The sequence below is a fragment of the Chenopodium album genome, chromosome 17 (genome assembly GCF_948465745.1).
Source record: "Chenopodium album chromosome 17, dcCheAlbu1.1, whole genome shotgun sequence".
NCBI classification, from domain to species: domain Eukaryota; kingdom Viridiplantae; phylum Streptophyta; class Magnoliopsida; order Caryophyllales; family Amaranthaceae; genus Chenopodium; species Chenopodium album.
In genome coordinates this window covers 44,076,999-44,089,271 of record NC_137850.1, presented here as the reverse complement: position 1 = coordinate 44,089,271, position 12,273 = coordinate 44,076,999, and the positions used below count along the sequence as shown (strand labels likewise).

The 12,273-nt window shown below is 32.9% G+C and overlaps 1 protein-coding gene and 1 pseudogene across 4 annotated transcripts; one reads left to right on the top strand and one right to left on the bottom strand.

The window, feature by feature from the left end:
• Positions 1-1,731: 1,731 nt before the first annotated feature.
• LOC145588114 (UPF0496 protein At4g34320 pseudogene) lies at positions 1,732-5,335 on the top strand (annotated as a pseudogene). 2 transcript variants are annotated; one of them, XR_014101543.1, is made up of 2 exons: positions 1,732-1,850; positions 3,963-5,335. The product of XR_014101543.1 is annotated as a UPF0496 protein At4g34320 pseudogene, transcript variant X1 (transcript). The 2 variants fall into 2 exon arrangements; XR_014101544.1 differs by lacking the exon at positions 1,732-1,850 and adding an exon at positions 3,460-3,873.
• A 2,517-nt stretch (positions 5,336-7,852) lies between these two features.
• Positions 7,853-11,610, bottom strand: LOC145588112 (putative 1-acyl-sn-glycerol-3-phosphate acyltransferase 5). 2 transcript variants are annotated; one of them, XM_081644761.1, is made up of 4 exons: positions 11,244-11,610; positions 9,197-10,112; positions 8,535-8,665; positions 7,853-8,444 (listed from the first exon to the last, which is right to left on the bottom strand). In XM_081644761.1, the coding sequence occupies exons 2-4, from the start codon at positions 9,766-9,768 to the stop codon at positions 7,990-7,992; spliced, it is 1,158 nt and encodes a 385-aa protein (XP_081500887.1). In that variant the 5' UTR covers positions 9,769-10,112; positions 11,244-11,610; the 3' UTR covers positions 7,853-7,989. The 2 variants fall into 2 exon arrangements, with proteins under 2 accessions (XP_081500887.1, XP_081500886.1); XM_081644760.1 differs by having other exon boundaries at positions 11,266-11,610.
• Positions 11,611-12,273: the final 663 nt, after the last annotated feature.

Sequence of the window (12,273 nt, the reverse complement as noted above, 5' to 3'; positions counted from 1 at the left end):
GAAAAGAGGTTGACATTGGGTTGGCCGGAGGGAACGACGAGGCCCTCAGACCCGCGGATGTGTTACTTTATTCATGGGATCGTGGTCGCGATGTCTGTGTTGATTTGACAGGGTCTTCTCCTTTGACTCAGTCAGGGCTATCTGACTTCATTCCTGGGCGGGTTGTGGCTGATGCAGCTCATCGGAAGCGGGTTAAGTATGAAGCTCGATGTCAAGCGATTGGATATGGTTTCATTCCCTTCTCCTTTTCTTCTCTTGGGGAATTAGAGAAAGAGGATGTTGCGTTACTGAAGCGGATTCAAAGGTTCTCGACGACGCAAGACATTGGGGCTCGTGCTGCAGCTCATATCTTCACTAGGGTAGGATTTGCAATAGCTAGAGGAGTGGGGGCCCAGATTGTATCTCGGCTTCCCACTAATTTATTGTAGGTTGTATGGCTTTTGTTTTTGAGATAATAATAATAATAATAATAATAATAATAATCTATAAGACTATAACTAATACTAAAGTAGCAACCGCTGACATCATTATTCATTTATCCACATTATATACGTGTCAGCTTCTCATATAATTTTTTCCCACCAAAACTTTTTTTTTCTCTTTTACATTTTTATATGGAAAAAACTAATTATTGACACAAAATAATTTAATACAAAATACTATACAAATAACTACTCTTCACAACTTTTTTTTTAAACGGTTTTACAATTTTTTTTAATAAACCTTTTAACAACTATTTACCCAATGAAATATTAATTTATGTTTTTTTAATGGAGTATTGTTTTATATAGCTCTTTTTTTTCATTATATCCGTGCATCGCACGAGATCTAATCTAGTAATAATAATAAAGCTATGTTTAGGTCTCACATCTCCAACAAAATCCAAATGTGAGAATTCTATTAAGCACGTGCATTTAAACATCATAACACGTGGAATTAAACTAGAAACATCCCTCAAGTAATAACCAATTAAATTTTGACAGTTGGCATTCTTTCTTTACTTGCAAAATTAAAATACTAAATAAATAATAAAAATTAAAAATAAAAATAAAATATAGAGAGCATAAATTTGGTAATCTGGTATGGTATAGGCCGGTGAAAATTGAGGCCGAAATAAAAGGTAGGCCACAGCATGTGATCTACGTTGTTTGTTTACAACTACAAACTTACATACTCCGTATTACTTCCTACATTTTTACATACAACAGCTTTCTTTTTATGGACAACAACTATATTTTGAGTTTTTCTTCCATTTTCTTCCCTTAGTTATTAAGAAGGCTTTAAATTTCCTCTTTTTTTAGGGTCCATATTTTGACTTTAAGATGCAATTGTGATATGTTATTAGAATATTATCCATGCTATCCCAACATTAAAATAAAAATAAATAAATAAATGAAAATGAATACTCTACAATTGTGAATTAATTAGCTATGTTTTTTTGATGAATACTCTACAACAACTATGTATCAATTACCCAAATAAAAAATAAAGAAAAAAAATGGTGAATATGTTATCTAGAACTAACAATAAATCTTACTAAGCACACTAATAGTAATAGCAGTTGTAGCACCATTTTTCTAGTTAAAAATGGCTTAAAAAGAGGAATAACGAATAAAGGTATAATTAAAAAGATAAAATTTTGACTTGCTTCCCAAGTATATGTTTCTGTTTGAAAAACTATATAAGTACAACAAACAAAGCTGTATGCGTGACTTCACAACTTAAAGCTATCTAATTAACATTATTCAAAGCACTTTATTTTTTTCGAATTACTGTATTGTTTTCTCTTGTTTCATGCAGGACAAATATATATCTATTCGAGCAAAAATAATACTCCAAAAGCAGGCCAGGTTAGCTCATTTTCATTTCACTTAAGATTTATTATTGTTTTAACTTTTATTTATAAAATAAAATCTCATTATTGATTGCATCTACATGCATGATTTTATTGAATCCGTGTAGTATTGTATGTGTATATGTTGTGAAAACAAACTACTTGTATAAGGAAAATTTGTAACGCGTCTAGATTGAGAATAAGAAATAAAGAACTATTACAAGTTTACAACTATCGATACTTTGTATACTCGTGAATATACTTGAATTGTGACATACATGCATTGCCTAGAATTAAAATATAAATGCATGCATTTATTTTCCTTTTATTACAAGCTTAATTAATTAGCTAGAATAGTTAGAACTTAGAAGGTAAAAAAGATGCATCTCCATTATATTCATCCAATCAATCTATACCATGTTTATAAAAAACAGTATTTGAAATGAAAAAACAAAGGAAAATAAATCATACATGTTTTGGTGAATTAAATTATGTCTTGCTAGTTGCCTCAATTCTTCTTAACGAAGATACAAGATTTATGGTCCCATAATACAAGTTCTGAGTTCTGAAGGTCATAAATTCATCATGTTGGATTCACGTGACGAAGTTGGTTGAAAACTAGAGTAATAGCTAGATGCATTATAATAAACTATTTTTTTTTTTTTTTTTTTTTCTAGCTCGATTGAGTCATAGGATCAGAGCAATACAATCGATCATATAAACGAAGGTGGTGGAATTGAACATTTGAACTTGTGACTAATTATACGCATGCAATAGTTTCATTTTATATTTTTATTTTTATATAAGTACTTTAAAAATGTAAAACTAATTACAGAATCTATTACATAATTGGCAAAATTACATATCGATTGATATAGACATACATGTAATTGATCAATCATATATGCTTAAATTTGTACATAGTAGGAGTATCATTTTTGGAACTGAATAATGTTTCTTAAAAATATAAGAGCAAGCGTTAAGTTCACCATGATTGTTTTGTCATGTATGGCAACTTTGTCGAGCAAGTTGCTCATTATTACATAATTGTCGACCAACTTTGTAGCACAAAATACGTAGCTTTTAGTAATATCGTCATAGTTGTGTCAATGCTAGGAAATTATCTGTTTGTTACTGCGAAATTGCGTAGCACTCCGTTGTACAAAAGTTACTTTTGCCTTCCTACTAAGAAATTGCTCAATTTAATTAGCTATGTCACTACTTTACTAGTGAGTATATTGGAAGAATACCAAAAGAAAATCATGCTTGTAAGATATTGGCTGCTATTTTTTAATCAATGAAAATATGTCTACATCTGTTGTATGCAACTATACAAGTATTAACGGAGTAGTAAGGTTAGCCAGAATACGTTTTAACTTATATGAAACGGGGTAAGAAACACGAGAAATTACTTCACCTTATTGAGACACGGGGATAAATAACATTTTCCGTCTTATAGCATAAGATTGTTTTAGGGCGATGATGTATACGATTTTCATCCTTGTATGATATGCGCGTTAAAAAACAAGGAAAGAGAGAGAAAAAGGAAGAGAAGACATTGCTTCCCGCGTTTTCCATCTCTGTTATTATACTTGGTAACCACATTTCCTAACCCTCTTTCTTGTTCCTCATGCGTGCAAGCCATTCTCTAATATCTCTCTTCATTTCTTGGTCATTAACGGTTTCAATTCTCTCCAAGCATCTTCAATCTTCTTTATTTCTCTCTCTTCAATTTTCTGTCGTTTTGCTTTCTCTTAAACCTAACCATCCACTTTCAAAACTCTCTTGATAAAAATCTTAACAAAAATCTGGTTTATTTGTCTCTTTCTTCTTCATTTCAGCTGTTTATAAGTCGAACAAAAATCTTAAATTTTCTGAAATTCATAAATTTTTCCATCTGGGTTTTGTTCTTCAGTTTAGAATCTGAACTGGGTTTGGATTTTTTTTCTCAAATTTTTCATATAAATCATTAAAAAAAAAAACACACTACATTTCTGGGTTCTGCTCTGTTTCGTCGAATTTTTATGGTTTATGAATAGGTAGGGAATAGGATTCTGAATGTTTGTAGCCAAATTAAAGAGAAGATATTGCTATAATTTGGGTTTTGATATTCGGGTTTTGATTGCAGTGTAAATTTGGGACTTGAAATCTGAAATAATGGGAGGACATATGAGCAAGAAAGCGGCCGAAACGACAGCAGAAATCAACAACCTGCAGTACACAACAGAGCTAACATCTTATGAAGCAGCCTGTAAAACTGACAGAGATTTGCAGTCCTTTGACACAAACCTTCATGCTAGAACTAATCATGTGATCAACTCATTAGCAGTAGGTGTTGAAGTCCGGTCGCTTTCGTTCACTTCGATGAAGGAAGTCACTGAATGCTTATTGGAGATGAACCAAGAAGTTGTGAAGGTTATCTTAGAGTGCAAGCAAGATATATGGAAAACACCAGAATTATTTGAGCTTGTTGAAGAATACTTTGAGAATAGTTTGCAAACCCTTGATTTCTGTGCTGCATTGGAGAAATGCCTTAAAAGGGTTAAAGATAGTCAGTTGCTTATAATGGTGGCTATGCAACAGTTTGAGGATGAAGGCGGTGCAGGGGAAACGAGGTACTCGAAAACTTTGGAGGAGTTGAAGAATTTTAAGGCTGCTGGTGATCCTTTTACTGAGGATTTTTTCCAGATATTTCAGTCTGTTTATAAACAGCAACTCTCAATGCTTGAGAAGTTGCAACTTAGGAAAAATAAGCTGGACAAAAAGTTGAAATCTGTTCATGCTTGGAAGAAGGTTTCTAACATCATATTTGTGACCACTTTCGCCGCAGTTCTGATCTGCTCTGTGGTGGCAGCAGCCACCTTGGCTCCACCAGTTGCAGCGGCTCTAGCTGCTGCAACGGCGATCCCTGTGGGATCTGTAGGGAAGTGGATTGATTCCCTATGGAAGAACTATGAAACTGCACTAAAAGGGCAAAAGGAGGTCATTAGCAGTATGCAGGTAGGGACATATATTGCTATAAAGGACTTGGATAACATTAGGGTGTTGATAGACCGACTAGAAATCGAGCTTGAGTCCCTGTTAAAAACTGCTGATTTCGCAATTTCTGAAGACGCTGTTAAGCTTGGGATTGAAGAAATCAAGAAGAAGATGGTTGTATTTACAAAGAACGTCGAAGATTTAGGTGTGCAAGCTGATGTCTGCAGTAGGGATATCAGAAGAGCTAGGACTGTTGTCCTGCAGAGGATCATCAAACATCCAAACAGCTGAAAAAAGAAAGATTGACTGACTTCAAAATTCTCTCATTGTTATGTTGTTGTTTTTAGACACTTTGAATTTGAAATACATTATTCTGTATCTGTAATTCTTGCAATTGAATTCATTTCATTAGATGTTACAAATCACAGATTTGGATTCCTAATTTGAACATAATATTCATCAAATAAAATTATGTCATAATCTGTAGTAGTTCAAATTTTCTTGTTTGCTTTGTCTGATCCATTTCATCTTTGTTTTCTGTATAGTTTTCTGATAGCTCCTCTTATCTACTATAATTTGTTAACTTACTTACTAGCCTTACTACCCACATCCCTCTTAGACATGGTCCAGATGAAACTAGGCCAATGATTTGTCGATGTTGACACAAAATACTAGATGAATCAGTTTTTTTTTTTTTTTTTTTTTTTGGGGTATTGAGAGAGTCATAAAAGACAATGATGTAAATAAGAATTAATCGCAAAAGCAACAAAATTCTTGAGAATACCTTCTGAGTCATTATTGACAAACCTAGCTAGTATCCATATACGTATGTATAACTATAAAATAATCTTGACATTCCCCGTACACATGTCCAAATGAGAGTAGGACAACAATGTAGTGAAATGATTTCTGATATTGACATAAGATTAGCATAACGAAAAAATCCATTGCAAATCATTATTTAGTGACATAGGGTTAGCCATATAATTATGATCTAAACAAGATCTAATGATTTTCATAAAATTACATTATCCTACCAACATATTGGAGTATTGGACACTGGTAAACGCAGCACAATTTCTGAGTCAAACAATTAGTAGACATATTTACTAAGGACTACAATTAGCTGGCTAAAATATCATATAGTATTATAAAGGAACCGGCCAATATTCAAAGATCAAAAGAAAGGATCTAAGGACTCCTGCAGTAGTCCTGCTTTATGGACCACTGAAAAGATAATAAAAAAAAAAATACCTTCTTTTGACACAAGAAATAGTCATAAAGGCCAATCTAAATTCCATGAAGTAGAACATGGTCCAAGACTTCAAGTCATCATTGACAATAATGGTTTAAGTATAGGGGGAGTCATAAACTCATAATAGCATTATGCACACAAGGTTCGATCCCAATAATTTTTGGTTCCAACCCCAGGACTTTAATCAAGTAAATAATACTCCGTATTATAGGCTTACAACACATGTTACCTAAACTCTTCATCGGTATTATAACACAAATATATTGCATTTAGGCTTACAAAAACACAAAAGTCTCATAAATGACTATCAAACACTTAGACACATATTCTTGTTTGACGCATCTAGTCAAGTTTACAATTGTTACTTTGAATATCATAGAAAATAATGTGGCATAATATAGTAAACATATTTTTGTCAAGCAAGAGACTAATTATTAGTCATTTTAGAAGCTTTATTACGTGAAGAGTTAAACAATAAACATGTTGCGGGGCAAATCAGCTTTGAGAGATATAATAGGTTAAGAGTTGCTTTCTTGAGAACGGTTGCCTAACCATGTGCTTCCTACACCATCCTACCTTTCTAAAAAAAAAATGATGTTGATTTTTTTTTTTTTTTTAATTATTATTATTATTTTTAGGGTCTTAGGGAAGGGTGAAGCTGTTTCAAAGATAAATCAAATTGCATCAGAGAAAATATGGTAAAATCTAAAAATCCAATTGTTGCAATAATTAAAAAAAACTAAGGAAGTATTAAAAAAAAAAACTAAGGAAGAATTGATCTAAAGGGCTTTAGTTCAAATTCAAACTAGCTACAAATTATGGAGGCTTTAATAAACAAAAGTATATCAGGAGTAGTTGTGAAGAGTCTGATATGATTTTGTGTCCTAGAGTTTTTGAAGTGAAGGATGAAACTAATCCAATCTTGTCGTCTTTTTCTTATATTTTTCACATACGTATTACATAAGAGCATTTTGAGGCTTTTTCTGGCTATATATGAGATCATTTTTCGAAGAAAAAAATCTTAAGAATTGATGATTTTGTGGTTTTGTACTGTCTATCTTTGGGATAGGGTTATCATAACCTAGCCGATTTTATCCCCCACTAGTTTTCGTATGTATTTGAGTATCCTACAATCTGAAACTGGTATTTGAGACGGATAACAGTCTACAAGATTAACAAACAAAACAGAGATTAATCAAAATGAAAGCATAAAAATATCATTAGTAGGGTATTATCAACTAAATCTCATTTCTAAAACAGGCCGAGTTAAGAATGACATAGGCAAACATAACTGCAACTAGAGGACTCTAGATTAATAAATAGTTATATAAAGTATAATTTATTATGGTTCTTGATCTGTGTCTATTGTGGCTAAGTAGTAGAAGTTATCTTAAAGGACAAACTATGTGTTCAGGCTGAGGCAATGTCAAATTATGCTGCAAGTAGAAGCAAATGATGTCACGGAGTCATCAGAAACGATTACTAGAAGCTACTAGTTGCAATGTCAACAAACCATTATCAAATAAACACTATATGAACCTACAGGGTTTAGCTATTTTTCTAATTTCGAATTCATCAAATCCAAGGTGTCATTTTAGCAACATCTCCAAGCCGACATTTTTTTGATATAGCAGCAGCAGTAAGCCAGGAACAAATTGTTAAACTAACATCTCAAGAAAAATTAAGCAAGAGCTATTTTATCTAAAATGAGAAAACTTGCCAAACACAGGAGTGTGACAAATATAATAAAAACGATCACATACTTAGAATGTAAATAAGCAAGATGCAAGAATTGCCTTAAAGTAATGAGCAGATAGATTGACAAAGGTCTGTTCCAAATGATATACCGAGGAAAAAATGTAATTACAATGTTAAATATCATGAAAGTCACAATAATTGGCATAAAGATGTTACTAAGGCACTAATCAAGTGCCTGCCTGACATTATTCTGCTTAAGCCATCGGGTTGGAAAGCAAAATATAGGTGAAGGCCGGTAGTTAAACTTTGTAGCAAATGCTAAATAAAGGCATACTAGAAGTACGTAAATCTTAAACCAGACGAAAGAGGAAAAAGTGAGAAATGTACAGATGCTTGTTAAAGTCAAGGCAGCAACAACATTCACCAGGGATTTCGTCATGCAGAGTTCTTTTTCTGTTCCTTCATTAGGGAAATGGCCTTTGGAGTAAAATTCGGAAAGCAGCTTGTCCTTGAGACAGAATGTGTCCATCAACCAAGTGCCCAGCTCCTCCTCAGAATCAGGAATGTTGCTGATAGAGAGACGTCGAATGTGGATATGAACTTCAGATGGATTTATTCCGAAAACATTGTCCAAGAAGAAAGGGCACCGAGGCTTGTACCCGATAGTAACATCATAGACTGCAATACAAATGGATTCTCAGGTAAAGTTGTAAAGAAGCAATAACGTTAAAATCCATAGAAAATTAGAAAGTGCAAAACAGTGCAAACCTGCATCAAGAGAGTTCCTCAATTCTTCCATGCAGGCAAAGAATCCCTTCGTTTTTGGAAGCAGAACATTTGTAAGAATAGGCAACCCATGATCAGCTGCATACTTTTGACTTCGAATGCTCTTCTGTTCACTGCATCAGAACACATCATGGATAAACTTGGTAAATTATTAGATAATAATCATTCAAAGTGTCATAGAGAATCTTAAAATTCCTAAATTCTGCAAGACCCTTCAGCAATATTCACTTAACAGAGCTAATTATGTTACTAAAAATAACTTATGTCAACTGAAATCCTGCTTCTTCTTGCCCCACCCACCCAGAGGTTAAATCCTGGGCAAGGCATTATTAATCAAAAACATTGTGAAGTTCAGTCATTAGGTATCAGGCCTCAATCAGTTGAGCCCTACAAAGGGCAATATCTAAGGACTAAAAAATTCTAGCATTTTCTTGCATTCATCTATAACAATCTTTCAGAAAAGACTATTTGATGCAGAAACTTCATCAGCTACTGTGTACAAGGGTACACCAAATACGCAATCATCTTATCATCATAGGTAGGAAGAAGCAACTAATTTATTCCAAACAACAAAGAATAGAAAACTTGTCCAGATTGGATTAAGCAATTTGAAATATATAATCATCACAGAAGGCATTACGTACGTGAAATCTGTGCCTTCCGGAAAAATAGCAAGCCAAAGGGGATCTTGGGGATCCTTCAGAGTTGAAAGCATCTTATGCATGATTGGTTCATCAATTTCCCACTTTCTATGCACAGGAATGAATTCCAATATCTGAAATGCCCATCCAAATACAGGTAGATTCATTAAGCTGCTCTTAAGAACATACTTGATGTAGCCTAGGCTACCCTTTCTCAATGCCAGATCCCATATGTACATCCAGTCAACCTCAGTTCTGTGGTTGGCAAGTAACAAAATACGCTCCTTGTCAGGAACAGTCACTCCAGAGAAGACTACTTTAGTCTTATTTATCTTTTCAAACAAGAAAGGCCATAAAGCAAGCCAGGAAGCAAACACTACAGAAGTCAATTTCCTGCTGTAGCGTACACTAAATAACCGTACTATAACTGCTGTCACAAAGCCAATATACACCAGCATCATGAAGGCAGTTGAGATTAGCACCAGTAAACATATCACACCCCTTAAAAACCTGAATGGTGTTAATGCGCGGAGCTTCTCATTTTTATCCAAATCAAGAGGTTTTCTTAGTTCCATTTTCTCACAATTACCCACAAGAATTTCTCAATATGGTGTCTTGCAGATAGTGGAAGAAAGGGAAGAAAGTGAAACTGCTATATCTAACCTGATATCCAAGGATCAATCAAGTCTGTCGAACAAAAGTAACAACCATGGGAGATGGGACTGTACCAAGGAGCAGATGAAATATTTTTACTCAAGCTTTCAAATGAACGTGGTAAATACTATCTTCTTTGGTTCATTTCAAGAGTAGATCAATTTATTTTCCCAATTTAGAGGAATGCCTTTGAAGTGAAGAGTGGTTCAAGAAACAGAAGAAGCTATCACAATTCACAAGTAGATTGGCAACGATGAATAATTTCCTGGAATAAATCAACAAATGGTCAACTGGATACATAGCTATATAAGTTCCGTTCAGTATTACCAGAAATTGAATTAAGTTGCTCCTCTCAGAAAAAAGGTAGCAATAAGGCAAAGCAAGACCAAAAATAAAAATACAAAGTAGCAAAAGAATGAGTAAGAGCATGAAAAACAGATAATACAAAGGATTAAGGACTGTATTTTTTAAAATTCAATGAGAAATAGCCTTAAGCCAAGTCGATTACACATGGTATATAGTACTACAGCATCAAATGCTATGAATTATGTTCTTAAAGAAAAATTGTTATAAGAACTCATACTATTATATATAGGCCGAAGACAAACCTACATTGGCTCCAAACATGATTCATACACAACATTGGCTTCAAATCTAAGCTTCTGCTATATAAACTAGAAAAATTATTCTTAAAACCTTAAGCTGTACAATGCCAAACTAATTAAAATGAATTCAAATCATCATTATTAAAACCTTAAACTATACAATGTCAAACTAATTAAAATGAATTCAAATCATCAATGAACATTCTTAATGGCTTTCATAGTTTCATCAGCCTTACGTGTTCGTATCCTCTATGATACTAATATTGTATATCGATTATCGAAACAAACATTGAATCCTCCTCAGAGTAACAGGCATTTGCTTATAATACCAACACTCTAAAAATGGTTGGTTTAAGGGTAATTACCAATTCTTACACTTTACAGTAAAAATGATCACATTCTTCAAAATCACCAGTAAGAATGGTTAATTACCCTCTAAAGAAGTGGCATTCGCTTACAAATTCAACACTGCATGATACTATGACCCAATTCCTTTTATTATATCAAGATCAACATAATACATTTTGACCCAAATAAATATACTTGTAAATTTAGCAAAGATTTAGCAATGTGATAAAAAAATTTACTTTTTAACTCTAAAATTAGCAGTTTCCTTAACACATAATAACATTTTCCTAATCTGGGTTGTTCCGATGTCACCAACAAATTTCAGAATTCACCAAATTATTGACAAATAAACACATAAAAACAGAGAAAATAGTATAAAATCCAATAAAAACAAAAATTACATAAAACCCATGAAAATTGGATAACAAAAAAACCCAAATTACCAAAAAAGACCATGAATTTAACCTGCGATTGCTTCAAAATGGTGAGTTTCTGAGGCAGGAAGAGTGAGTGGGCTGGAAAAAAAAGGGGAAAATAAAAAAAGATGTGGACATAAAATGTGGAAAATACTGTGATAAAAGTAAAGTTGATTACCGTATATTTAGGGAAATTGATAAATTAGTTCTATAAAAATTGAGAAAAAATAATTATATGGAAGAGGAAAATGGTGGGCTTGGGAAATAAGGACAAAAAAACTATGGCTGCCCATCAACAGAATGTGATGGAGGAGACATCATTCTGTACAAGAAATGAGAGTGCGGGAAACTGATGGAAGCTCAATACTCTAGATAGAGTGTGGAATTATTTATTTATTGTTTTCGTGGTGTGCGGGATTTCAAGCTTGTCAATGCACAATTTTAATAATACTCGTAATTTTTATTTTTTAATTTTTTTTGTGAAGGTGTAAAAGCTGTAATATTGAAATGAAATAACAAACTTTATCTTTAAATCACAAAATGCAATGGTATAGAATATGTGTGAAATTGTAAATAATACAATATACTAGTAAAATTTTGAATTTTGGTATTGGGATTGATTTGATAAGAAAATAAAGGAGAAAAACACAAATAGAACGTTAATGTAAGATCATAGGAGTATAATCATAACCAAACTAGTTGTGGCCTAGGTGATGCAATGATTTGTTAGAGTGTATTGTCAAATTGAATAGTTTGGGTTCCAAAAAGAAATGCATGCTAAAAATTAGCAAAAAATAGAAAAACAAATAATTAAAATTAAATACTTTATAGAACACAAAATAAAGACATTCCACTACAAGTAAAATCCAAGCAACCACTCAATTGAGATTCATCAACTAACCTACCAATTGTAAATTCTCAAAAGAACTTCAATTTTAATAATTTTGACAATGATAGAGGTCCACATCTACAAAAGGAAACTCATAACTCTTGCCAAAAAAAGGTTTGAATAACATCTTTTTTTTTTTATTATTAAGGAAATTACTAGGTTAAATCC